The sequence below is a fragment of the Lipotes vexillifer genome, unplaced genomic scaffold (assembly GCF_000442215.2).
Source record: "Lipotes vexillifer unplaced genomic scaffold, Lipotes_vexillifer_v1.1 scaffold76, whole genome shotgun sequence".
Classification (NCBI taxonomy): Eukaryota; Metazoa; Chordata; class Mammalia; order Artiodactyla; family Lipotidae; genus Lipotes; species Lipotes vexillifer.
The window spans coordinates 2,593,122-2,620,996 of NW_006773751.1; the positions used below are offsets into that span (position 1 = coordinate 2,593,122).

Below are 27,875 nucleotides of genomic sequence, written 5' to 3' on the forward strand. Positions count from 1 at the left end.
CAATCCATTTTCGTTGTTTTATTTTTTCCTTAGAGTTTATATTTATGCCTTCAAATATATGCATATATCCTATTACATGATTTCATTTCCTCATGGAGTAGATTTTGTAGATGATACACTCGTAGTGCAAACACTTTATTTTCTGCAAATTGGCAGCTGGACCCAGCGGCTTGATCAGACTCATGCTCCACCCCTATGACAAGACTATTGGTGATGCCATGTTCTAAAAAGAAGCACATAAAATGTCTGGTTGTCTTTTTTTTTTTCTTGGTGTTGTTAGGAGCCATTACTGGTCGATGCCTGATCTACTATTTTATTGAGAGGCTTAACATAGTGATATTCTAATTCTATAAATTCTTTTTTGTTATTTAGTTGGAATATTTTATAGAGATATGCTCCCCTCATCTGCTATTTGGTTAACCAGTCCTACCAGTTCATTCAGGAAAGTGAGGTAAGTGACTGGCTCTTTCTCTTTATTTACCATTTTCTAAGGTAATGAATTGGTTCTCTATCATCTTCCATGATAACCAATTAGTTTTTTTCTTTTTAATTAATTAATTAATTAATTTATTTATTTATTTATTTAGCAGGGGCTACTCTTTGTTGCGGTACGCGGGCTTCTCATTGCGGTGGCTTCTCTTGTTGAGGAGCATGGGCTCTAGGCACGTGGGACCAGCAGTTGCAGCACGTGGGCTCAGTAGTCGTGGCTCGCAGGCTCTAGAGCACAGGCTCAGTAGTTGTGGCACACAGGCTTAGTTGCTCCACAGCATGTGGGATCTTCCCGGACCAGGGGTCGAACCCATGTCCCCTGCATTGGCAGGTGGATTCTTATCCACTGTGCCACCAGGGAAGCCCACCAATTAGTTTTTAATATCATATGAACTCATAGAATTAAACATATTTGATGGGCTTCAAACCACTACAATTATTATCCTTATTGAAACCTAAAATAACACTTCACATGGATTCCTAAGCCCTTCTAATGTGAACCTAGTCTTTAATAGTCCTTGCTGGTCTGGAATGGTAAGATGTTCCAGGTTCAATTTATGCAATTAGAAATCCTTGTACATACAATTAAAATTATCTCATAATTACCCCCATATATCCCATAATAATAATAATTTTTTTTTAAATTTTTTTGCGGTTCGCGGGCCTGTCACTGTTGTGGCCTCTCCCGTTGCGGAGCACAGGCTCCAGACACGCAGGCTCAGCCCCCATGGCTCACGGGCCTAGCCGCTCCGCAGCATGTGGGATCTTCCCGGACCGGGGCACGAACCTGTGTCCCCTGCATCGGCAGGCGGACTCTCAACCACTGCGCCACCAGGGAAGCCCTCCCATAATTGTTAATATGCTCTATATCAGGGGTGCCCAACCCCCGGGTGGCATACTGGTACTGGTCCACGGCCTGTTAGGAACAGGGCCGCACAGCAGGAGGTTAGCGGCGGGCGAGCCAGCGAAGCTTCATCTGCTGCTCCCCACTGATCGCATTACCGCCTGAACCATGCCCACCCCCGATCTGTGGGAAAACTGTCTTCTACAAAACTGGTCCTTGGTGCCAAAAAGGTTGGGGACTGCTGCTCTATATCACATTACTCAATAGTCTCAGAAAAACAGTACTCACATTACCATCACCAGTATAATTAATAAAAGCAGTTTACATTTTTTTCCTATGCTCACCCCTTCTCTTTCTACCATTTTGTGTAACTGTCCTTTATATTGTCAGAGTATATAGCTATTATATACTATACTCTCTTCTTTCTAACCCTCATTTGGTCTTAGTTTTATAAGTGGTGCTCATGTTCAGTTCTTTTGTTGCTGTCCCTCAAGTGATTTTGGTTACCTGAAGTTCATTGTTCAGTAGACTCCTTGAGGTCTCATGGGAACAATGGTTCTTCAATTCTTGCATGGCAGCAATAGCTTGTCTAGTTCTGTATAGTTGAAAGTCAATTTTGCTAGCCATAAAATCTTTGGCTCACATTTTTTTTTCCTTGAGTGTTTAAAATATGTTATTTTTTAAATCCCTTTTCTTCTAAACATGAGAATGTTTACAAGAACACTGAAGGGGGTTTCCCTGGTGGCGCAGTGGTTGAGAATCCACCTGCCAATGTGGGGGCACAGGTTCGTGCCCCCGGTCTGGGAGGATCCCTCATGCCACATGGCCTGTGAGCCATGGCCGCTGAGCCTGCACGTGCTCCGCAACGGGAGAGGCCACAACAGTGAGAGGCCCGTGTACAGCAAAAAAAAAAAAAAAAAAAAGAATATACCACAATTTCTTTATTCATTTTCGTACTAATAAATAATAGAGTTGTCTCCAGTTGTGGCTATTAAGCATAAAGCTGTTACAAATATTATCATACAAGTCTTTTGGGGGAACAGAGGCTTTGATTTCTCTTGAATAAATTATAATTCTGGATCAAAGAGTAAATATACATTTATTTTATAACAAACTGTAAGAACATTTTCCAAAGTAGTAGCATTTTATACTTGAACCAAAAATGTATGAGTTTACTAGCATTTGTGTTTATTAATCACTCATACATCTACACTTGTGAAGTGTCTGTTCAAATCTTTTTTTAATGGAGTTGCTTGGCTTTCTGTAATGAAGATATAGAAGGTTCTCTATGTATTCTGGATATGAATCCTTTTTCAGATGTATGATTATAAATATTTCTTCCCAGTCTGTGGTCTGCCTTTTAATTTTTAAATGGAGTCTCCTAAATAGTAAAATTTTGATAAAGTCTCATTATCAATTTTCTTTTAAATGATTATTGCTTTCTATGTCCTAAGAAACTCTTAAATATCCCCAGATTGTAAATAAAGTTTTCTTCCAGAAGCTGTAATTTTGAATTTTTCCCATTTATGTCCACGATATATCTCTAATTTTTTGTACATGGTGTGAGGGTGGGGTTGAGATTCATTTTTTTCCCCCACATAAGTAGTTGTTCCAGCATCATTTGTTGAAAAGATTTTCCTGTCCCCATTGAATTCCTTTGGTATCTCCATCAAAAATCACTTGAGTGCATAAGAACTGAACTCCTTATGTACTCTCATATATGACAAACTTATGGATTTGTCAGTATTTACAAATAGCCTACAAGAATTATGATGGGGACAATACTGAATCTATAGATTAATAACAATACTAAGCTTCTTTCCCATGAATGTTACAGCTCTCCATTTAGTCTTCTTTAATTTCTCTCAGCAATGCTAGTGTTTTTCGGTACAGATGTCTTATGTTTCTTTGTTAGACTTATTTTCAAGTAATTTGACACTATTGTAAATAGAATTTTAAAAATTTCATTTTCCAATTGTTTGCTGCCTCCATATGGAACTATAACAGATCTTTATATTAATCTATATTATATTATTTTTATTATTAATCTATATAATTAATATACAACTTTTTATATTAACTTTGGCCTTAATAAATTCACTTATTAGTTCTAATAGTTTTTCATGGATTCCTTGGTACATTCTATGTAGACAATCATGTTTTCTACAAATAATGACAATTTCACTACTTCAAGTTTTTGTGCCTATTTTTTTCTTATTTTATTACACTGTCTAGGACCTCCAGTAAAACACTGAATTAAAGCCGTGCGAATGGACATGGCAGCCCCGATTTTAGGGGGAAAGTGTCCAGCGTTTTACTATTAAGTATGACAAGCGTAGGTTTTTCATAGCTATCCTTTACCAGGCTGAGGAAGTTCTATTCTATTCCTATTTTTCTGAGAGTTTTGATTACAAATGGGTATTAAATTTTGGTAATTCTTTTTCTGCATCTACTAAAATGATCATACGGCTTTCTTCCTTATTCTGTTAACATGGTGAATTATGTTAATTCCTTTTGAAATGTTACTCCAACCTTGTATTGCTGGGGGCAAGTACCCTCTTGTTCACATATTGCTAGATTCAATTTACTATTATTTTGTAATATTTTTTATCCTATGTTAAGATAAACATGATATAATTGGGGTTTTTTGTAATGTCTATGTCAAGTTTTGGTAGCAGGATAATGTATTCATAGAAAATACTCCCCAACTCATTCTACTTTATGAAAGAAACAATGTATGATTAATATAATTTCCTCCTTAAAAGTTTGATAGAATTCACCAATAAAACCATATGGGCCTGCAGTTTTTCCTTCTTCTCCCTTCTTTTGTGGAGAGGTGTTTTGCTTTCTTTTGTTATTTTTAAATAACAAAAATCCACTTCTTGATACTTACAGGGATATTCAGATTTTCTATTTCATCTTGCCTCAGTTGGGTAATTTGTGTCTTTTGAGGAATTTGTCCATTCCATCTAAGTTGTCAAATGATAGGCACAGTTGTTCATAATATTTCCTTATTGTCCTTTTAGTATCTGTAGAATTTATAATGATATCATCTCTTTCCTGATATTGCTGTTTGTGTCCTCTCTTTTTTCCTAATTTAACTAGTTGATGGTTTATCAATTTTGGTGATCTTACAAAGAATCAATATTTGGCTTTGTTAATTGTTGCTATTTTATTAATGTCTATTCTTGATTTTATTATTTCTTTTCTCCTACTATGTTGACTTTACTTCGCTCCTCCCTTTTCTAGACTTCTTAAGGTAGACCTTCAGGTCAATGATGATTTTATACCTTTCTTTTCTTCTAATTTAGGCATTTTAGAGCTATAAATTTCTCTTTGAGCACTGTTTTAGCTGCATCTCACAATTTTTGACATGTTATATTTTCATTTTCAATTGGAAATATTTTCAAATTTCCCTTGTGATTCTGTCTTTAATACGTTATTTAGCTACATTCAATATCCTGTAATAAACCATAATGCAAAAGAGTATGAAAAAGTACACATATATATGTATAACTGAGTGACTTTGCTGTACACCCAGACACTAACACAACATTGTAAATCAACTATACTTCAATTTTAAAAAATAAGTTATTTAGAAAAGAACTGTTTAATTTCCAAATTATCTGGAGGGTTAATTCTTAGGTAATTCATTGTATTGATTTGTAATTTAATTCCATCTTAAAGAACATACTCTGTAAGATTTCAGTATTTTGAAATTTGTTGAGACTTATTCCATGGCCAACTACATGGTCCATCTTGGCAAATGTTCCATGTGTACCTGAACAGAATGTGTACTCTGCAGTTGTTGGGTACAGTGTTCTATAAAAGTCAAACAGATCATGATGGTAGAGAGTATGGTTCAGATTTTCTATGTCCTTATTCAATTTTTTTGACTATTTTATTAAATGCCAGAAAGAGAAAACCCCTATAATTGTGGAGTTAACTCATAATTAATTCTGTCAACTTTTAGATCATTTATCTTAAAGCATTATTAGGTGAATACACATTTGACTGTTGTGTCTTCCTAATTAACCATTTATCCTTATGAAATGTCCCTCTATCTCTGATAATACACTTTGCCTAGAATTCTGACTTTACCTGATTTTTTTTAGTCACTTCGATTCTTTTATGCTTACTATATGTATGTATATCTTTTTCATCTTTTACTTTCAACCAATCTGTATCTTTTTACTAACAATGTATTTCATGTGGACAGCATTTAGTTGCATCTTTCTTTTTCATTCCATCTCATAACTTCATTAATTAATATATACTCTACTACATTTGTGAAATTATTAATATAATTGGACTTACAGATACCATTTTTTTAATTGAAGTATAGTTGGTTTACAATGTTGTGTTAGTTTCAGGTGTACAGCAAAGTGATTCAGTTTATATACATATATATTTTTCAGATTCTTTTCCTCATAGGTTATTACAAGATATTGAATATAGTTTCCTGTGCTATACAGTAGGTCCTTATTGTTTACCTATTTTATATATATTAGTGTGTGTCTGTTAATCCCAAACCCCTAATTTATCCCTCCCTCCCTTTCCCCTTTGGTAACCTATATAATCTATGTCTGTGGGTCTGTTTCTGATTTGTAAATAAGTTCATTTGTATCATTCTTTAGATTCCACATATAAGTATTATCATATGATATTTGTCTTTCTCTTACTTCACTTGGTATGATAACCTCCAGGTCCATCCATGTTACTGCAAATGGCATTATTTCGTTCTTTTTTATGGCTGAGTAATATTCCATTGTATATATATATACCACATCTTTTTTATTCATCTGTTGATGGACACTTAGGTTGCTTCCATGTCTTGGCTATTGTAAACAGCACTACAATGAACACTGGGGTGCATCTATCTTTTTGAATTATGATTTTCTCCAGATATATGACCAGGAGTGGGATTGCTGGGTCATATGGTAGCTCCATTTTTAGTTTTTTAAGGAACCTCCATACTGTTTCTCAATAGTGGTTGCACCAATTTACATTCCCACTAACAGTGCAGGAGTGTTACCTTTTCTCCACACCCTCTCCAGCATTTATTATTTGTAGACTTTTTGATGATTGCCATTCTGACTGGTGTGAGGTGATCCCTTATTGCATTTGCATTTCTCTAATAATTAGCAATGTTGAGCATATTTTCATGTGTCTATTGGCCCTCTGTATATCTTCTTTGGAGAAATGTCTATTTAGGTTTTCTGCCCATTTTCTGATTGGGTTGTTTGGTTTTTTTATAATGAGCTGTAGGAGCTGTTTGTATATTTTGGAAACAGCTCTTGTTGCTCACATTGTTTGCAAATATTTTCTCCTATACAGCTAACATTTTTGCTATTTAATTTCTGCTAATCCCATCTGTATTTTGTTTCTCTCAAACTCTGTTCCTTTGTTGTCCTTCAAGTAAAACAGCTGAACAGTAAACCCCGTTTTCCTTTGAGTTTACTGAGTATTTTTATACAATTCCATTTTAATTTATCTATCGGCTTTGTAGCTAACTCTGCATTATTTATTGTTCTATGCATCCTTAACTTTTCAGTCTTACTGTACCACTTCACATAAAACACAAGAACCTTGCAAACTATAGTTCCATGTACTGCCCCTCCACTCATTATGCTATGGTTTTCACAAATATTACGTCTACATGTTACAAACCCAATTATACAGTGTTGTAATTTTTGTTTTAAACAGTCATATACTTAATTGATTTTTTTAAAAAGTCTTTGATATATACCCACACATTTACCATTTCCTGTGCTCTTCAATCCTTCCTATAGATTCAAATACAATCTGGCATCATTTCCTTCAGCCTGAAGAATATTCTTTAGAATTTCCTATAATGCAGGGCTGCTTAAAATTAATTACCCATTTTTGATTATCTGAAAATACCTCTACTTTACCTTCATTCTTCAAAGTTCTTGAAAGATACTACCAAGATACTATACTACTGGAAATAAAAAATTGGGCAAAGAGTGGGGGTTTTTTGAAAACTTTGAAGATGTCATTCCACTGTCTTCTAGCCTTTACTGTTCCTAGTGCGAGGTCAGCCATCATACTTAACATTGTTCCCCTCTATGGCAATGTGTCATTTTTCTTTAGTTGCATGATTTTCTAATTACTTTGAGTTTTCTGCAGTTTGACTACAATGTGCCTATGTAAGATTTTCTTTGTATTCATTTTGTGGGCTTTTCTGGGCTTCTTAAATCTGTAAACTCTTTCATAAAATTTACAAAATTTTCAACCATTATTTTCTCAAGAATGTTTTCTCTTTTCATTTTTTCTCCTTACCATCTTTCTCTCATCGCAATTACACATATGTCAGGCCACTTGGTATCGTCCCACAGGTCTCTCAGATTCTGTTTTTTTTTTTTTTGGCCACGCCACATGGCTCACAGTACCTCTCAGTTCCCTAACCAGGGACTGAACCAGGGCCACGGCAGTGAAAGCACCGAATCCTAACCACTACACCACCAGGGAACTCCCAGATTCTGCTTTAAAAAACTTTTTTTTTCATTTATTTTCTCTCTCTGTTCTTCAGATTGGATCATTTCTACCAATCTGTTCTGGGGTTCACTGATGCTTTCTTCTGCCATTTCCTATTTGTTCTTAAAACACTGCAGTGAATTTACTTCAGATATTTTATTTTCAACTCTAGAAAATCATTTGACTTTATAATTTCTTTTTCTCCACTGAGGTTTCTTATCTGTTCATTTAGTGTGAACATATATTGCTTTACACTCTTTTTAATGTGGTTTTAAGAATTCTTTAAAACCTTTTTGCTAACTTCAACATCTGCATCATCTCAGGATCAGTTTCCATTATTTTTCTCTTCACCAAGGGTCACATTTCTCTTCACCAAGGGTCACAACAAGAACGTGGGTTCTTGTTTCTTAATCTATCCAGTAATTTTGGTTTGTATCCTGGACATTATAATAGGTAAGCTGTAGAGACTGTGGAATCTTTTACAGTCCTTCTAAGAGTACTGCTTTTTGCTTAGTTTTAGCTGGGAGTTAACTTGACTAATCTTAAATTCTGACTCCCTGTGGTGGGCAACAGCTGAAATAGATTCAGTTCTTTTAGCCTTACTAGGCTGCTTTGAGTCTGCCCCAGGCATGTGTAGTTCAACAGTCAGAGATTTGAGGAGAATTTATGTGCAGAATTTGATGCTCCCTCTCTGTAGCTCTCTCCATCCTATGATTTCTCCCCTCATTTTTCAGCTGCTTATGTAGCTCCAAATCGAAACCGGTAAAACTTCTGATTTCTATCCAATCTCCAATTCCAAACAATGTATGGGGGCCTGCATCAGGCCAAAATCCAGGCAAACAAAAAGGTGCCATTCCCTCCTCCAGGTGCTGACTCCTTTCCAGTTTCTGCCTGCTTTTGGACAATTTCTAGTACCTTCAGAGAGTGATTTTGCATATTTTGCCCAGAACTTATAATAATTATCTTCAAGATTGTTCCAATATAGGCTACTCAGACATAATATTACCTTAATTTATTTGCATGCCTGGGTTTCTCACTAGATTTCAAAAACCTTAGTGACAGAGCCTTTTACGCCTGGATCCCCATTGCCTCCCTCATTTATTTTGACTTTGAAAATGTTCCTCATTTTTACCTACCGTTTTTCTTAGGGCATTAGCTGTTATATTTTTTGCTCTTGTAATCTTTGAAGTTTAATCTTCATTTCTGAAATGATTTTTCCTTTTATTTATAATTCTTCCCTGAGTACTGTTCACCTTATTTCCAAATTCGTGTAATTCAGATTTATGTTATTCTTTCATGTTTTGTAACATTTTCTTAATATATATTTTTGGAAAAGTAGGTTTCAGTTTTGATCTTTATTAGGGACATGTCTTTCTGACATGCTTTTATTGTCAGTAGATACGTTATTCTGCTCCTTATTCTCTTTTTTTTCTTAAGACAATGATGCAATTTGACCCTGATCCTCTTCTGTTGACATTCACTGAATTGTGAAATTCATTTTCCTGACTTGCAGGACATCATTCTGGATTGCTTTCTGCTTCACAGAGCTCCTCCTTCCATTGTTTTCATATACTGTTTAAAAATACAGTAGGGGGCTTCTCTGGTGGCACAGTGGTTCAGAGTCTGCCTGCTGATGCAGGGGACATGGGTTCGTGCCCCGGTCCGGGAAGATCCCACATGCCGCAGAGTGGCTGGGCCCCTGAGCCATGGCCGCTGAGCCTGCGCGTCCGGAGCCTGTGCTCCGCAGCGGGAGAGGCCACAGCAGTGAGAGGCCCGTGTACCGCAAAAAAAAAATAATAATACAGTAGGTTAATTTTGAAATTTCCTGGCTCTTTTCCCTTAATACTACTTACATCTAAGACTTTTCTTTTTCTACTGTCTGTATCCTGCTCAATTTTTCATTAGTGTCTGTAAGGGAGCTCTGGCTGGTCAGCTTCAAGAATTCACAGGAGCTATGATGCTCCAGCCTTATTCAACTCTTGCCATGAAACATTCTCTGCTATTAGATAAGTCAAATTATCATCCAGTTTCAGCTGCTGTTTTCAAAATGGCTTGCTGTACATTCTAGTGAATACCTGATGGCTATTTTGCAATTCTTTTGTCCCTAGGTCCATCAGACATTGGCTCTCTTGCTTCCCTGTTTTCTCCTGGCACAGACATTGATATTATGAGGCTCTTGTGGCTGCTGCTGCTTACTCTCCAGCAATTATTCATGGGAGATATATTACCCAATTTTGTTATAAATATTGTCTGTGGATTTTTTGTTTTGCTATCTAGTTTCTCTGACTGTTGTTACGTGGCACTTCAGGAAGATCCAAAAACTATGCTGCCACTGCACTATCTTCCCTTCAATTAGCAATTTAACAAAGGATCTTGAAAGAATGGCAGACTGGTGCCTAGGTACTTCAAGAGGACAAATCACACAGGTAGCTTTTATAACATGTTGGATAAATACAGGGTTAGTAAGTGTTACTACAAGTTAGAATAAAGGTTAAATTAAATCTATACTTATTATATATTTCTAATAATTATGTTGAATTTCTGCCGAAGTCTTTTTACTAAGAAGGGCAAAGAGCTTCCCTGTAACATTAAAAGCTTTGTTTTACAGATTCACAGACTTAGAGAATGAACTTACGGTTAGCAAGGGGGAAGGCGGGGTGGGGGAAGGAGAGATTGGGAGTTTGGGATTGACACGTGCACACTGCTATACTTAAAACAGATAACCAACAAGGACCTACTGTATAGCACAGGGAACTCTGCTCAATATTCTGTAATAACCTAAATGGGAAAAGAATTTGAAAAAGAATATATACATGTATATGTATAACTGAATCACATTGCTGTACACCGGAAACTAACACAACATTGTTAATCAACTATACTCCAATATAAAAACAAATCCCATTTTTAAAAAAAAGGTTTATTTTAATTTCTCCAAGATTGTTGACTTTTAATCTTAACTCCATGAATTTTTATTACAGGAAGCTACTTTTGCTAAAATGTTAGTTGTAGAAAACTATTCACTTTGAGTTGTGAATCTAGCATAGGAAGTTTATTTTTACCCATAAATTTTGTGACAATTAAGTCATATTCTATTACTTTATTACTCTATTTTACACTTTATTCTTTCTATTTATTTATTTATTTATTTTTGGCCGTGTTGGGTCTTCATTGCTACGTGTGGGCTTTCTCTAGTTGTGGCGAGTGGGGGCTACTCTTCATTGCGGTATGCGGTCTTCTCATTGTGGTGGCTTCTCTTGTTGCACTGCATGGGCTCTAGGCACAGAGGCTTCAGTAGTTGTGGCACACAGGCTCAGTAGTTGTGGCTCGCGAGCTCTAGAGCACAGGCTCAGTAGCTGTGGCGCGTGGGCTTAGTTGCTCCGACGCATGTGGGATCTTCCCGGCCCGGGGCTCAAACCCATGTTCCCTGAATTGGCACGCAGATTCTTAACCACTGAGCCACCAGGGAAGTCCCTATACTTTATTCTGTAATTTCAATTTTAGATAAGTGACTTGACTTGTTAATCCAAAAACCATCAAGACTCTTTGTTTTAGCTTTCTCTCATGGGCCTATTTGAAATAAACTTTTTGGCTCTTTTAAATTCACAATGTGAAATTAAGTTTTCTCCATCACTGAGGGATGATATGCATCTTTTCTAAGTTTTCTTTTTTTTATTCTACTATGAGTTGTAACAGTTATTGAACAATTACTATGTGGCAGACACTGTTCTAATTACTTTATTTTAAGCCATTTAAACTTGACAAAACTCTGTAAAGTACATAATATTATTCTGACTTTACATATCATCTATGAAATAGCACATAGAGGTGATGTATCTTAACCATTATGCTATGTAGTATCTCACAACATCCGTGTTCATATGTACAAATATGTGATAGTGTTCATGACATAGTAGTTAAGAGTTAGGATAGTGAAGCCAGACTGCCAGGGTTTCAAATCCTGGCTCCACCCATTATTGGCTACCTGACCCTTAGGCAAGTTACTTTTCTGTGCCTCACTCTGTTGTGAAAACAAATGAACTGCTATAAGAAAGGCATTCGAAATACAGACTGGCACGCCTAACCATTTTTAAAAATTGGGTATATGGCAGTATCTGAATTATCATTCTGCAATGTGATTGTTTTCCACTAAAACATAACTGTTCCAAAAATGATTCATGTTGCATGGATGAAATCTAGTTCATTTATTTTATCTGCTACATATTACTCCATTGTATAAATGTCAATCTCAATTTATTTATCCATTCTCCTACTGATAGCCATTTAATTTGTTTCCAGTTTTTTACTGTGCTGCAATGTGCATGTCATATGTATGTCTTCATGTGCACATGTTTAAGAGTTTCTCTAAAGTGTATTTGTGGAAGTATTAATAGAACTCCTGAATCATCAGGGGTGCACATCCTCAAGTAAAGTGATATTGCCAAAATGCTCTCCAAAGGGGTTTTGTCCCACAAGCAATGTATGAGTTATTCTGTTTCTCCATATCCCCACTGACACTTAGTATTATCAGACATGAAAAATAACTTTTATTCTAATAATATAACAATAGTGGTAAAAATATTCTTCCTATGCATAATGAAGTATTTATTAAGAATCAGATTCTTAACTCTTTCAGTAAAGAAGAGGCCACCAAAATGCAAAGCAAGATGTTTAAGTTCTAGAGCATAGACTTGGAGGATCCAAGGAATAGCAACAAAATTTCTATCAATCATAAGCAAGCCATAAAAAAACATGGCTGATGAAAAAGAAAACACTCACCTCAAACTCTCCAAGAAGTTTAGAAATAAGTAAACCCTCTGGAAACTTGGATACAACCTAATAAATATAAAATTGAAATACAATATAAATAGACACCACTGGAATGCTGGGTGACAAAATATCAAAATAAGGAAGTATAAATTTAAAGAGTAACAAGGCAAAAATAACATTATTATTGAGTGTGAATGAATTTAAGTCACAGTATTGTTTTAAAAATCAGTTTCCAGTTGTTTTTTTTTAATATTTATTTATTTGGCTGCACCGGGTCTTAGTTGTGGCATGCGGGATCTTCGATGCGGCGTGAGGGATCTTTAGTTGTGGCATGCAGGATCTTTTTAGTTGAGTCATGAGGGATCTTTAGATGTGGCATGTGGGATCTTTTAGTTGTGGCATGTGGGCTTTTAGTTGTGGCATGCAGGATCTAGTTCTCTGACCAGGGACTGAACTTAAGCCCCCTGCACTGAGAGCGCAAAGTCTTAACCACTGGACCACCAGGGAAGTCCCAGTTTCCAGTTTTAAAAAAAGCTATAACAACCAAAAAAGGCAGTGAATTCCAACATTTCCAGAGTTGGGAAATCATTTTTGCATAATACTGCAATGCCACAACTCCCCAGAAACTACTAGACATAGTTCTTTAGCTCAGCTAACATAATTAGCTTTAGCTCACATAAAATAAATATTCTATGGCATAATTTCAAGCATTTTAAATGGCAGAAAAGAAATGCAATGCACACTATAGAAAATGTTGGAAAACATAGTTAAGCAAAGATAGTAGCCATTGTTGCCCATATGCACATAAAAATGCCTTTACTGAATATGAAAATAAGGTCATTACTTCTCCAGCTTTTTAGTATCATATCACAGACTTCTTTCCATATCAGTAAATATAGATCAACATGTTTCCTAGTGAAACTGAGCAGGACCCTGTTGGGCTCCTGGGCACAGACGCCTTTCCATGTCCCCCGTTGCTTGTAGGGAACAGACTCCAGCCTCCATGACCTTACTGAGTTCCAAAGGGCAGATATGAACAGCTGCTAATCTGGGAAGGGAAGGGATGCAGAGTCAAGGGAGAAACAGCCAAGAAAAAACAGTGCAGCCTTGGAACAGGGTCCTGGTTCTGCCTCAAGGGATATACATAACCATGTCTTTAAGCTCTTCATAGAATTAAAACATAACAAATGGAAGATGTCTGCATTCTTCATACCAGAGAAGACCACCTGAGGCCAGACTACAGGAACCAGAAAAGCTCATCAAGATTACCTGAGACAGATTAAAGGAATGCAGCCCTTGCACATACCCTAATCTTACCAGCAACCCCACCCTTGAACTGTTGCCATAAAACTCCTCACCAAACTCCCCTGGGTTGGGACACATAGTTTTCAAGGCACGAGCCTGCTGTGTCCCCCCTTTACCTGGCAAAGCAATAAAGCTGTTCTTTTCTACTTCACCCAAAACTCTACGTCTCTGAGATTCAATTTGACACAGGAGTACAGAGGCTGGGCTTTAAGTATCATTAGCTATAGTTTCTTCAAATAGTCAATATAATAAAATTTGTTTATTTAATTATTTATTGCTATTTCCTATTTCTCATCATCACAAATACTGCAACAATTATCTTCATACTTGCATTTTGCATACTTGTGCAAATATTTTTAGGATAAATTCCTAGAAGTGGACTTGTTCTATCCCAATAAGGTATAAAAAGCTTTGTGTTTTCCTAGACTTTTCCAGATATTATATCTTATTAAAAATTCTAATTCAAGCTTCAGAAAAATATAAAGTAAAAATTATTCCAAAATCCTATGACCCAGAGACAGTTATTGCTGCATTTCAGAAAACATCCTTTCAGAAACCTTTTTATGCACATATATACTCACATTACAGTTTTTACATGAAAGGACAATACTAAACGTGCTATTCTATAAAACCTGTTTTTAAAGTCCAACAATATACCAAGAAGATACTTCCAAGTAAATTAATCGAGATACACCTAAACCTTCTTATGAACCACATGATACTCCCTAGTTTGGGTGGATAATGTAAGCAATTCTTTTTTCAATAAATGCTTAATTTTTGTCTAGTTTTTTGTTACCATAAAAAAAGTCATATTGAACATGCTTAAATAAATAAATGTCAATAAGTAAATAATTGTTGGACACTTAGTCAAATGTCCAAGCAAGAAAACAGGGCCTGAATGCACCAAGGTGTTTGCATTTCTCCCAGTAAAACCACAACAGCTAAAATAGAATAAAATAAGGCAGTAAGAGTTGTAATGATACTCTTGACCATTCAAATCAGAATTAACAGCTCCCACCAAAATTTTAAGCATACATACCCTTTGGCCCAACACAAAACAGCCAAAGAGCTTTCACAAATTAATGAGGAGAAACAATAAATTAGGCCAAGGACATGAACATGCAATTCACATAAGAAATGTAAATGGCTATTAAGCATATGAAAAGATGCTCAGTGTAAAAATCAAGAGGTATAAGTTAAAACAACATAATTGGATAGTGACATTTTATTGTCAGTGGGAGTGTAAATTTGCTCAAACCTTTTAGAGGGCAATTTAGTAATATTTATCAAAACAAAAATATTCAATACCTTTGGCAACTCTACTTCTAGATAAATGTTCAAGGACATTAACTGCAGCATTTTTGGGTTTGTTTTTTTTTTTTTTTTGCGGTACGTGGGCCTCTCACTGCTGTGGCCTCTCCCGTTGCGGAGCACAGGCTCCGGACGCGCAGGCCCAGCGGCCATGGCTCACCGGCCCAGCCGCTCCACGGCATGTGGGATCCTCCCAGACCGGGGCACGAACCCGCGTCCCCTGCATCGGCAGGCGGACTCTAAACCACTGCACCACCAGGGAAGCCCCTAACTGCAGCATTTTTTAATAGCCAAGGTTAGAAATAACCCAAATGTTAATAATGGATCTCATAAATGAAATACGGTATACCAACACAATGGGATACCATGCACTGTTTAGAATAATACTTGACATACATACATATAAAACTGGTATTGGAAAGATCTTTAACTTTTAACAATGTTTTATTGGGGTGAGGGGAAGAAAAGAGAATTTTTGGAGGAACTTATATTTTCTAAATAATTTTGAGAACATTAAAAATGTTTAGGAGTATGAAATTTATTTTTTTCTAATCTTAAAAGATTAGCCACTCCATTTGTAATATATTTGAAAAGATCAGGAATATATATAAAACTAAAATATTTGTAGGCAAATTAAAATTAACTACAAATGATACCAAAATGTATAATCAATTATTCTCATCCATTTCCCAGAAACAGCAAACACTTACAAATTTTATCTTATGTTTTAGCTCTGGATTGATAGTCCCTCCAGGTCCAGTTTGTGCAATAACTGATTTGAAGGTATTCTCCAACTATGAAAAAAAGGGGACAATTTTTTCAAGTTACAGTCAAAAAAAAAAAAATAGTCAAAGATAAATCTGAACAGTATTAAAGGAAACATCTATCAAAGGAAATGTATTTCAATCAAATGGAAGAATAGTGTTCCTAAGAGGCACTGTAACATTTCATACCCTATAAAATACATCTAGAGTTGATGGCCTCTTTTTTTTTAATATAGTTTTAAAAATTTTTATTGGGCTGTAGTTGACTTACAATGTTGTGTTACTTTCTGCTGTACAGCAAAGTGAGTCAGTTATACATATATCCATTCTTTTTTAGAGTCTTTGCCCATATAGGCCATTACAGAGTACTGAGCAGAGTTCCCTGTGCTATACAGTAGGCCCTTATTTGTTATCTGTTTTATATAGAGTAGTGTGTATATGTCAATCCCAATCTCCCAATTATCCCTTCCCCACTTCCCCCCTGGTAACCATAAGATTGTTTTCTACATCTGTAACTCTATTTCTGTTTTGTAAATAAGTTCATTTGTACCATTTTTTTAGATTCCGCATATAAGCAATATCATATGATATTTGTCCTTTTCTGTCTGACTTACTTCACTCAGTATGACAATCTCTAGGTCCATCCATGTTGCTGCAAATGGCATTATTTCATTCTCTCTTTTTTTTTTAACATATAGACTTTTTAATGTAGAAAGGTTTGAGGGTTTTTTGGTTTGGGGTTTTTTTTTTTTTTTTTTTAGCCACACAGCTTGTGAGATCTTAGTTCCCTGACCAGGGATCAATTCTGGGCCCTCAGCAGTGAAAGAGGGGAGTCCTAACCACTGGACCACCAGGGAATTCCCTCGTCCTTTTTTATGTAGTTGGACTCTTTATAAAACTAAACACTGAAAATTTCCAGGATAATTAACATTCTCTATAACAATTAGATTGAGTCTTCAATTACATAATCCCATACTCTTTTTTTTTAAGCTTTTATTTATTTATTTTTGACTGCATTGGGTCTTCACTGCTGCACACGGGCTCTCTCTACCTGTGGTGAGTGGGGGCTACTCTTCACTGCAGCGCACGGGCTTATGTGGTGGCTTCTCTTGTTGTGGAGCACAGGCTCTAGGCATGCGGGCTTCAGCAGTCATGGCTCACAGGCTCTAGAGCACAGGCTCCGTAGTTGTGGTGCACGGGCTTAGCTGCCCCGCGGCATGTGGGATCTTCCCAGACCAGGACTCAAACCCATGTCCCCTGCAATGGCAGGTGGATTCTTAACCACAGAGCCACCAGGGAAGCCCCCAAATCCCATACTTTTACCCAGTAAAGATTTTTGTTACTAATTTTCTTCTGTTTATAAAATTATTCAATGTTTATTAAACACATTATTTAATGCAGGTTAGAGATGGGATGGTGGAAGGTCCCTGGGAGCCAGGAATGCGAGTGAGCCAGGGCACCAGTGGAATGTCTTGCCTTAAGGAGACAGGAAGGAGAGCTCTGCTGTTGTAGTAGAAATGAAGAAGGACCAGTAGGGATACAGAAAGGTTCTGTAAATGTGGGGTCAGCAGGTGGAGAGAGTTACTATCTGATAGCTTCAGTATTCTCTCTGTGAGTTCAGAAGCAAGGCCCACTCCTGAGAACAGCAGGAAAGGAAAGGGAGCTCAGACAGCTGAGAAAGTGAAAAATAAAGTTGAAAAAAATGGATGATTATCTAAACTCAACAGGTAGGCAGTAAAGATAGGTGAGGCCTGGGTTAAGATAGCAGGGGTCAGAGGATTTTAGTAGAGAGAAGCCAATGGCATAGAGAGGCCCCAATATGGTAAAAAGATGATGCATGGGAATAACTGAAAAAATAAGCTGGAAGCACAGGAAGTTAGGAGTAGAGAGTATCATGGAACATATCCAGACACCAAGGTCCAGTGAAGAGCCACAGAGTGGAAACCTAAAGTAGAATGAAAGGGTGGGAGGGAGACACAAGAGGGAGGAGATATGGGGATATATGTATATGTATAGCTGATTCACTTTGTTATACTAACACACCATTGTAAAGCAATTATACTCCAAGAAAGATGTTAAAAAACAAACAGGTGAATAAAATTCAACAGGAAAGCAAATAATAAAATTCAGGATAATTTTAAAATTATAAAAAGTAGAATGAAAGATCATGGAGTTATATTTAGAGCTGATAAGTAAATGTAAAAAATATACATTAGGAAAAACACAAAGATATAAAAAAAATACAAATCACCTAAAATCCTATCACATAGACATAATCACTATTAATTTATTCCTTCTAAACTTTTTATTTTTTAATATTTCTTCATATTGCCACTTGGCCTGTCATTACTTACAAACTGTGTGACCTTTTAGGTTTCAGTTTCTTCATCTGAAAAATGAAGACAATCTCATTATCTCCTAAGGTTGACATGAAAATATGATCTGAGAAGGGGGAATTAGATTCCTAAGGTTATATCACTAACTTTCACAAAATGCCTCAGCCCTTGGTCTTAGGTTCTCTACAGTTCTTCTGGATCTGCCATGAGATAATTCCCTAAAGCTCTCCCAGTGAACAATGGGAGAACCTAAAGATAATTGATTTTTCACATCCCAACATGCTCCCACCATTTGAAGATCCAATACAACAACTTATTACAGTAAGTCCCCTACAAACAAACGAGTTCTGTTCCAAGAGCATGTTTATAAGTCCAAGTTGTTCGTTAAGTCCAACAAAGTTAGCCTAGGTACTATATAGTACTGTACTGTAATAGGTTTTTAATACTTTTCACACAAATAATACATAAAAAACAAACATAAAAAAGTAAAGAAAACATTTTTAATCTTACAGTACAGTACCTCAAAAAGTACAGTAGTACAGTACAACAGCTGGTATACAGGGGCTGGCATAGAGTGAACAGGCAAGAAGAGTTACTGGCTGGAGGAGGGAAAGGAGGTGGAAGACGGTAGAGCTGAAGGATTGTCAGCAACAGGAGACAGAGGGCAAGCTGCAATGTCACTCACACCAGACGCTGATGGAACGCACGTTCGCATCTTTGAAAGTTCACAACTTTAAGGTTCGTATGTAGGGGGCTTACTGTAAATTACCACTGTGTGCCAGGGGACAAAGAAAGGGTCACTTTTCACAGCTACACAAAAATTCACCAATTCTGTTTTTTTTTTTAATGCACGTTGATATGACAGCTGTCACAATACAATCTAACAAAATTGTTTCAAATGAAGCTAAAGAAAACTAGGTGCTACTAGAGCCATCTTATGGAAAAAACCGAACGAACTTTTTAGCCAACCCAATATTTGCCAAGCCTGGGTTAAGATGTCAAAATGATAGGCTCTTAGCTAGCAACAGAATGCATCTCAAGAAGATAAGAAAAAAATGTTTTTTGCCTCAAGCTAGATGAGTAAATCAAGCTGACTTTAAACTGAATGAGGTGAGGGAGATTTTTTAAAGTCCAAGTAATCCTGGGAATATCTAGATAAGTAGAGGGTAAAAGTTATAATGTTGTGGGGGGAGTAGGAGTGGGAGATAATCAGCGATTGACATGAAGAAAGTAATCAAGAGGACACCCTGATTTCAACAATGCTTTAGTGTCAGATGCCTACACACTAAATAGAAAAAATGGACAATAAATCGAGTGAACAAAAGATCATAAATAGGGGCATAAATAAAGATGGAAACTAACCCACTATATATATATATATATATGCCATATTCAGATAGGAGCCTACAGAACCAGAGAAGGGGCAGAGAACAGCTTTGAATCAAAAAGATACACTCCTCAGAAAAATGGATAAAGATATGAATAGGCAATTGATTAAAAATTAACACTAGCTAGCTAATAAAAGCATAAAGTTCAACCTCTAATAAACAGACATTAATAGTCAGATATAGTTATTTGCCTATCAAATTGGAATATTATTTTAACAATAATGCTCATTTATTCATTTAACAAATATGTATGAACACAAACTATGTGCTTCACATTGTACTCAGCACTGAACACACAGGGGTAAATAAACTAGGTATGATCACTGCCCTCATGGAACTTGCAGTCTAGTGATGGGAGACCAACATGAGACAGTCATATAACTACATAATTACAATTATGATAAACATTATGAAAAACCCACAGAGTGTCATGATAGAATACTATGCCTGAAAGTGTTAGGAAAGCAATGTGAGATCTAACTTAGACTAGGGTTGGTGAGGAGGGAGAGGTCAGGGGAGGGTGTTCTGAAGAAGTGTCCATTTATACTGAGTACGAGCAAAGGTACAAGGAAAGAAGCACATACACATGCATCTTATGTGAGTGTTAACTGAAACAACTTTTATGGAGGACAACCTAACTACATACATGATAAGCTATAAAAGTATACGTTCCTTTAGATGTAGTGATTGCTCCTCTAGAATTTTATCCTGTGGAGTAACAGAGATATCTGCAAATTTGATCAAGATTTTCATCAATAAGGTTATGTTTAATTGCAAAAATAGCAACAGCCTAAATCCCCAAGTTTATGTGGAATCTAGAAAAATGGTACAGATAAACCAGTTTGCAAGGCAGAAATAGAGACACAGACATAGAGAACAAACGTATGGACACCAAGCGGGGAAAGAGGGGGTGGGATGAATTGGGAGATTGGGATTGACATATATACACTAATATGTATAAAATAGATAACTAATGAGAACCTGCTGTATAGCATAGGGTTTCTACTTTGCTATACAGTAGAAACCAACACAACATTGTAAAACAACTATACCCCAATAAAAAAAAATTTTTTTTAAATCCCCAAGTTAAAAAATGATGGCATATCCATAGTGCCATTAAAAATTATGTTGCATTACAATATTTAACAATGTGGGATGCTCATAATTCATAATTCTGACTAAAAAAGCATGTCACAAACCTGAACCAGAATGATGCTAAGTTTTATTTTTTTAAAAAAGAAAAAGTCAGCTTTTCTGGGTGATAAAAGAATATGTGATTTTAATTTTCTTCTGTGCTTTCCTGTATTTCAAATCTTTTGCAATCTATCTGTATTACTTTTATAATAAGAGAAAAATTTTAAAAACATAGACACCTGGGTGATATTTAGAAACATGAGGGTGGAAGCATTTTGGAAGGAAGATACATGAAGCTAAAAGCAGAAAGGAATAGAAGTTACATCTTAGAGGAATATACAGCAGACCTTTTGGCCATATGGTAAAACATTAATACATTTCTGATAAAGATCACAAAACTGGCACAGACACACATACAGGAGTGACGCTTTCAACTGCTCAAATATTTGCTAAGTATCTCATTTGACTAAAAACTAGGCAGTATGAAATTTGACTTGCCAAACTAAAAATTTCATCTGAACTCATGGGAAAATAGGCAGGGAACAGCTACTCTAAGTTGGCCAGAGAATTCAACTTCCAGAGAATTGCACTAAAGAACTACTGAAGGGCTCCTTTAGACACTAATTGTTTAATAGATCCAGTTACTTGTTGAGGACACTCTTAATAGACACTGGAGCCAGGTCATCACGTGAAATTTAAAATCCTTCTTTTCTTATATTCAATACCAATCACAGCATTTAATTCATGTAAAAACTATCAATTATTTGAATGAAAAAGTTAGTTGCAAACTAAGACCCAGCCCTGATTTTTAATTCATTTAAGACCAGAATTTCTTTTATAATTCCAGGTTTACCTACTTTAAATCTCATGCTGAATATTAAAAAAAAATTTCTAAAAGTAGGGTAGGATGGGGTACTGATGAAATAATGTTAAGACAGGACAAGAAAAATTAAACATAAAATTCTCTCTCTGCGCATTTGAGCCACTAACTGCTTTACTGTGTATTGTACATCTGCAGTATACATTAACTAGATCCCCTTAAAAGACACAGGAATGCCTACTTGCCAAAAAACAAAAATAAAAGCAAAAAAACAATTTCTTCCTGGCTCCAGCAAAATAACTCCTTAGGAGATAAAATTCCTTTCTCAATCCTGTAGGGGGGGGTCACAACAACCTACTAATCGCCTTGTTGAACTATGTAAACTGTCAGTATGTTACTTTGATGTATAACCCTTTGTCTCAAACACTGATGTAACTGTGCCTTGACCTCTAACAGGTGGAACAGTTTTCAGAGCTTTCTGAAAGACTGCCTCCTGGGTTATAATTCTCAGGTTGGCTCGAATAAAATTTCCCATTTCTTTCTTAGATCAACTATTGATTAATTTTTTCATTGACAGTAATCTTAGTTGTAAGGCTGGAGAACGAAGAAATGTCAGATCCCTGTTACTTTGTCCAAACACTCTTACGGGCAATAACCTGTTAATGGGAAGTGAAGTAACATCACTGTTAGCTGTAGTCTAGGTCTATACACTACGGCAGAGAATTCTGAAGAGCTGGGCTGGACAGTGTCTGAGCCTTCATTCATTAGAATGATAATAGCTAATCCATACTTGCCCATTCACATTTTCATCCCTCATCTAAACTTCCTCTGAAGAGGTCAAAATAAAGGAAATTGAATAGAATGTGGTAAATAGATTATTCATGTCTTGCAAAATCAGGGTTTAAATTTTTCTAACCATTTGCCTTTGTGAAATAAAGCAGGAAAATGGGAAAAGGTAGGATACTAATGAACAAGCCTGCCTGTTCCTCTTGCAGGTGAAAAAGAAACTCCAGTCCTCATTTTACAAAGGAGAAACTGATTGTTTTTTAAATGATTTTTCTATGACAAAAATAATATACGTTCACTGAAAAAAAACATAAAATACAGATGATCAGATGAGAGGCTGTCTCCCAGGCTATAGTCCTCAGTAAGGTCCCCAAATAAAACATAACTCACATACAACTTTTAGGTTGTGCATTTTTTTCAGTTGACACAGTGTATAACTGGCACAGAAACACAAAATTACACACCCCAAATTATAATCCAGCTAGATTAAAACTTTAAGTTTTCTTTTTAGCCATGAATCAAAGAGAAACCAATTTTTTTTTAGAGATTAACTATGATGCTATCATTTATTGAGGGTGTACAACTGTCAAGAACTATTCTAGACACTTTACAAATCTTAACCCATTTATGATACAAAAGTTATCCACACTTTACAGATCAGAAATATGAGTTACAAAGAAGTTAATCAATTTACCAAGTTTACACGGCTGAAAAGTGGCAGTGGTGAAGTTCGACTCAGTCAATCTAGTTCAAAACCTCACTCTCAACCATTCCCCCCCCGCAATTCCCACACAGGACAACTCAAATCTCACTTTCCCCTGGAAGACGGTCTTGACTACTTTAGTCCTTTCTATATCCCACATGACAGAATTAGCACCTACATTACAGAATGTTCTATATTCTTCATTCCTATGCAGCAGAAAGCATAAGCCACCAGAAAACATGAGATGTGGACCCAGGGGTGGAAAATGTATTTTGGGCTGCCCTGTTCTAGCTGTTTGTCTTGGGTCAACTTAACTTCTCTGGGTCTAGTTTTCTGCCATAACAATATTTTTCTCTTGAAGTTCTCATGAAGGTCCAATAAAGAAACATAAAAGAACTTTGTAATTTTAAGGCACTGTCCCAATATTTTTCATGCCTCTCATTCTCTTTCTCTCTCAGTCTGTACCTAATTAGATTATGTCTCAAATTCAGGGCAATTCTTGTCTCTTCCTTTTTTCTCTCACAGCTTTCACAATTTTTCTTTGCTTATGACCTTTGCTAGGACATTGGTTGCTAAGCAGACTTGCTGAATACTGAAACATTCAGGGTCCCAGTTTTTATTAACCTCCAAAGCTTTATTTCCCAATGGACCCCCAGCCCAAAGATGACTCAGGAACCCAACAGGTCGTCTGGCCCTGGAGACTTGCCTGGCCTAGCACTCTGAGAGCATTACACGGGAGGCACAGAACACCATTTATATTAAAGTCACATTGATTTAGATTCTACTTAGTTACGTCATTTAGACGTGGTAAATGTGCTTCTAATTCAGAATTTCGCTTTGGGCAACATCACGAGCTTGGCAAGTTTCTCTCTGGTGTCTAACCTTGTCACTTCTCTCCCCTCCAAATCAGCATGTAGAATTCCCATGATCCTTGGATCTTATTTAAGGTAAATTAATCTTTTGATTTGTGTATATGCGTCTGTTACTATAAAATGGAGGTTTATGTTTTATTTATTCTTAGTGCAGATGAGCAGTTTAATTGAAGTCTTTGGATGACTATAATTTCACGTAAGGCATTAGCACCAACAGTGGAAATGTTAGGTATTCCATTGCTGTTAGGGTCTTAGACAAACGGAATTTGAGACAGATAAATATTTCAAAACTCATCAGAATGACTAGAAAACAGATAATGCCTATTCTGAAGAATTATTTCTCTTGTGAACTTTCAGAATTTTTTCTATACAAAAAAAAAAGTGAGCTGATCCTAATTTAAAGTTCATTGCATTGCAATTTGAACAAAGCTTCTAAAGGATATTATTTGAGTCTTCAGCTGGAAAAATGACACATCTAGTTGCCATGTGTTCACTAGAGTTAATTTCCTAAGACTTATTGAGCATCTCCTTAGCATAGTAGGTTATTTAAGCTGAAAAAGATATGAGTTGTCTCCCTCTAGATGCTTATGCATATGCAGAACCATGAAGAACAATGCCAATGGACAAACCTGAGTTTAAGTTTTGGCAGTGAAACTTTCTAATTAAGAAATTGTTTAACCTCTCACACCTCAGTTGCTTAGTCTGTAAAATAAGAATTGTAAGTCTAATATCCCAGATATCCTGTTTTATGAGTAACTTAAAATGAGACAATATAAGAAAGTGCAGGGCATATCATGGTCTCTCAAACAAATAACAGTTCCCTTTTTGTCTATAATATACTGCAGCCAATTTTAAACCTTCAAGCGGGGAAGAGCTTTGTAGGTATGAGATCAGAGTCAGAAGTAAAAGAAAAAGACTAATAGATTTGATATTCCTAACTTGTGAACTTCTATTTCAAAAAAGGAAAATGACAATTTAGAAAAATACATTTCTAGCCTATGACAGCCAAAATTCCTTCACTTCACTAAGTAAAAACTGAGTAAGCAAACTTTCTTCCACTCATTAAGATGAGCATATCTCAAGAGAAAAATAGGCAAAGGAAGAGAACAGATAATTCATCAAAATAAATTAAAGTGGCTAATAAACAATTTTAAAAGCTCAACTTTGTCAGTAACCAAAAATGGATATGAAAGAATTAGACTATGTGTAGCTTTCGGGCAGAGAAAATATTTTTGTATTTAACCATGTTTCAAGAATTAACATTTGAGTTTGTAACAACTACATTAAATCCCATGGGTTATATAACCAAAAGGTATGGAGAAAACAGACACTAACATACCATTAGTTGTAGAACATACTGGTACTTTTCTGGATATCAGTTTGGAAAAAAATCATTTTTAAAAATGAAAATATTTTTTGATAAAATTAATGGGGCTTCCCTGGTGGCACACTGGTTGGGAGTCTGCCTGCCGATGCAGGGTACACGGGTTCGTGCCCCAGTCCGGGAAGATCCCACATGCCGTGGAGCGGCTAGGCCCATGAGCCATGGCCGCTGAGCCTGCGCATCCGGAGCCTGTGCTCCGCAACGGGAGAGGCCACAACAGTGAGAGGCCCGCGTACCGCAAAAAAAAAAAGATTAATGAAAAAGAGTCCAACAGTTAGTTCATTGTAACCTTCTGAATTTCAAAGATAAAGACAGGACTTGACATACAGTCAGTTTATCTACCAAGGAAGATGACCATGCTGGCGTCAGGTCTCTCCAGCACAGGAAATGTCAGGAAAAACAAAAGAAATCTAAACAACCGGGATATCACTATGAAAGGAACAGGAGTGAAAACTATCTTTTGGCAGTAGGACTGTGAGTAACTTTCTTAGGCTGAGTTTTCTGTATTAAGAAAACTTCATCATTCAAAACAAAGTTATGGCTCCCACCCTCCTGCCATAAACAGGTGGAAAATAATGAGTTACAGATGTTAAATAACTGCGCAACTGAGCAGTGAGTCCTAAACTGCCTCACCTGACAGCCTGGAGAGTTCAGTCTGTAGCACAGAAAGAGGTAATAGAAACAGATGAACTGAGGAGACAGATTCCAGTTTGGGGAGGAAAAGGATGCTAATATACAGGTAGGTATGGAGAGTAGGGATTGGCACAGAGAGATATAGCTCTGGAGGTATGCAGAGGGACCCCTCAAGTTTCTGGATGAGTACTGATGTGTGCATAAGGTGGAGGAAGGGGATGTTCTCTGAGGCTGGGGAAACAAACGATAAGAAGCAACAGGCCAAACAATACCCAGAGCTCACATAGAGCTGAGAAAAGTTAAGTGTTCCCACTAAGGCAGAATGGAAGGACCTCTTAACACATCCAGGTGAATCCTCAGAAAGGTAATGCCTCAGTGGTGGAGCCAAATTAGCTCTAGACTGAAGGTTTCTCTGGACTAGCAGTCTTAGCCTGCTAAGGGTTCTATAGCAAAATAACTTAGATTAGGTAGCTTTAAACAACAGAAATGTATTTTCTCACAGTTCTGGAGGCCGGAAGCCCAAGATCAGGGTTCCAGCTAAGAAATAAAATATCGCTTGCCATATCAGTAAATAAAGGATGTCGAAGTCATCAGCAATTGTAGCTACCCCAGATGGTGAGCCCTGATGGAACTCAGGATAAAAACAAGGAATGCCCACCATCTAGCAGCCATCGGACTGCAGCTACTTCCAACGGTGCAGCCTGAGGAAACTCAGGATGGGAAATCATAGGATACTGGCCCCAGATAGCTGAGGTGCATATCAAAGGAATTATTTCAGTGAAACCAGACTCTTGCATCTTCCCCTACATAAAAAAGTGCTAACTAAATTCCATAACTTGAGATATCTAGTTTTCTTTTATTTACAGTAGTCTTTTGTTCCAACTACCTGGTATTGTTATAAAAACTCCTATATATGCTGGTTTCCCCCCCTTCCTCTTCGGAACAGTTTTCTCAGCGTTTATCTGAGAGGCTGTCTCCCAGGCTTGAAGTACTAAGAATGCCTGCTGAATAAAACGTAACTCTCTACTTAAAGGTTGTGCAATTTTTTTCGGTTGACACAGCATAGTTGGATCCTGGTGAGGATTCTCTTTCTGACTTGCAGATGGCTGCCTTCTTGCTGTGTGCTCTCACGGCCTTTCCTTGGTGTATGCACATGGAGGAGAGCAAGGTCTCTGGTTTCTCTTCTTATAAGAGCACTAATCCCTTCACGAGGGCTCCACCCTCACAACTTCATTGAACTCTACTTCCCAAAGGCCCCACCTCCAAATACTATCACATTGGGGGTTAGGGCTTCAACATATGAATTTTAAAGGAACACAGTTCAATTGATATTACCCGCCCTAACAAATCTTAAAAGCAAAACTCAAAATGATCGATTCCAAGGAAATTAACTGAGTGAAGCTCAACAATTCATAATGTCTAGCACTAATCAAAGTTACCAGCCATGCAAAGAGGTAGGAGAATGTGACCACATCAAGAAGGAAAATAGGGAATTCCCAGGTGGCCCATTGGTTAGGGCTCCGTGCTTCCACTGCGGGGGGGCACAGGTTTGATCCCCAGTTGGGGAACTAAGATGCTACATGCTGTGGTGCAGTCAAAAAAAAAAAAAAAAACAGAAGGAAAATAAATTCAAAACCCAGAAATGATAGAGATGATAAAATTAGCAGTTAAGATCATTAAAAGTTATTATAAATCTTATAAATATGCTTATGTATATAAAGAAAGTATGAACATAATAAAGGACATAAAAAAGATCCAAGTGGAATATGTAGAACTTAAAAATATAATGTCTAAAATGAAAAATAGGGCTTCCCTGGTGGCGCAGTGGTTGAGAGTCC

At 36.7% G+C, this 27,875-nt stretch overlaps 1 protein-coding gene across 1 annotated transcript in view; it reads right to left on the reverse strand.

Annotated features, from left to right (window-relative positions):
• The window catches only part of TDRD5 (tudor domain containing 5), an 89,256-nt gene that overhangs the window by 45,536 nt on the left and 15,845 nt on the right, over positions 1-27,875 (reverse strand). Inside the window, exons 4-5 of the mRNA XM_007448536.1 lie at positions 15,928-16,011; positions 12,611-12,667 (exon numbers count right to left, since the gene is read on the reverse strand). Coding sequence (XP_007448598.1) covers positions 12,611-12,667; positions 15,928-16,011 — 141 coding nt within the window. The remainder of the gene's footprint in view (positions 1-12,610; positions 12,668-15,927; positions 16,012-27,875) is intronic.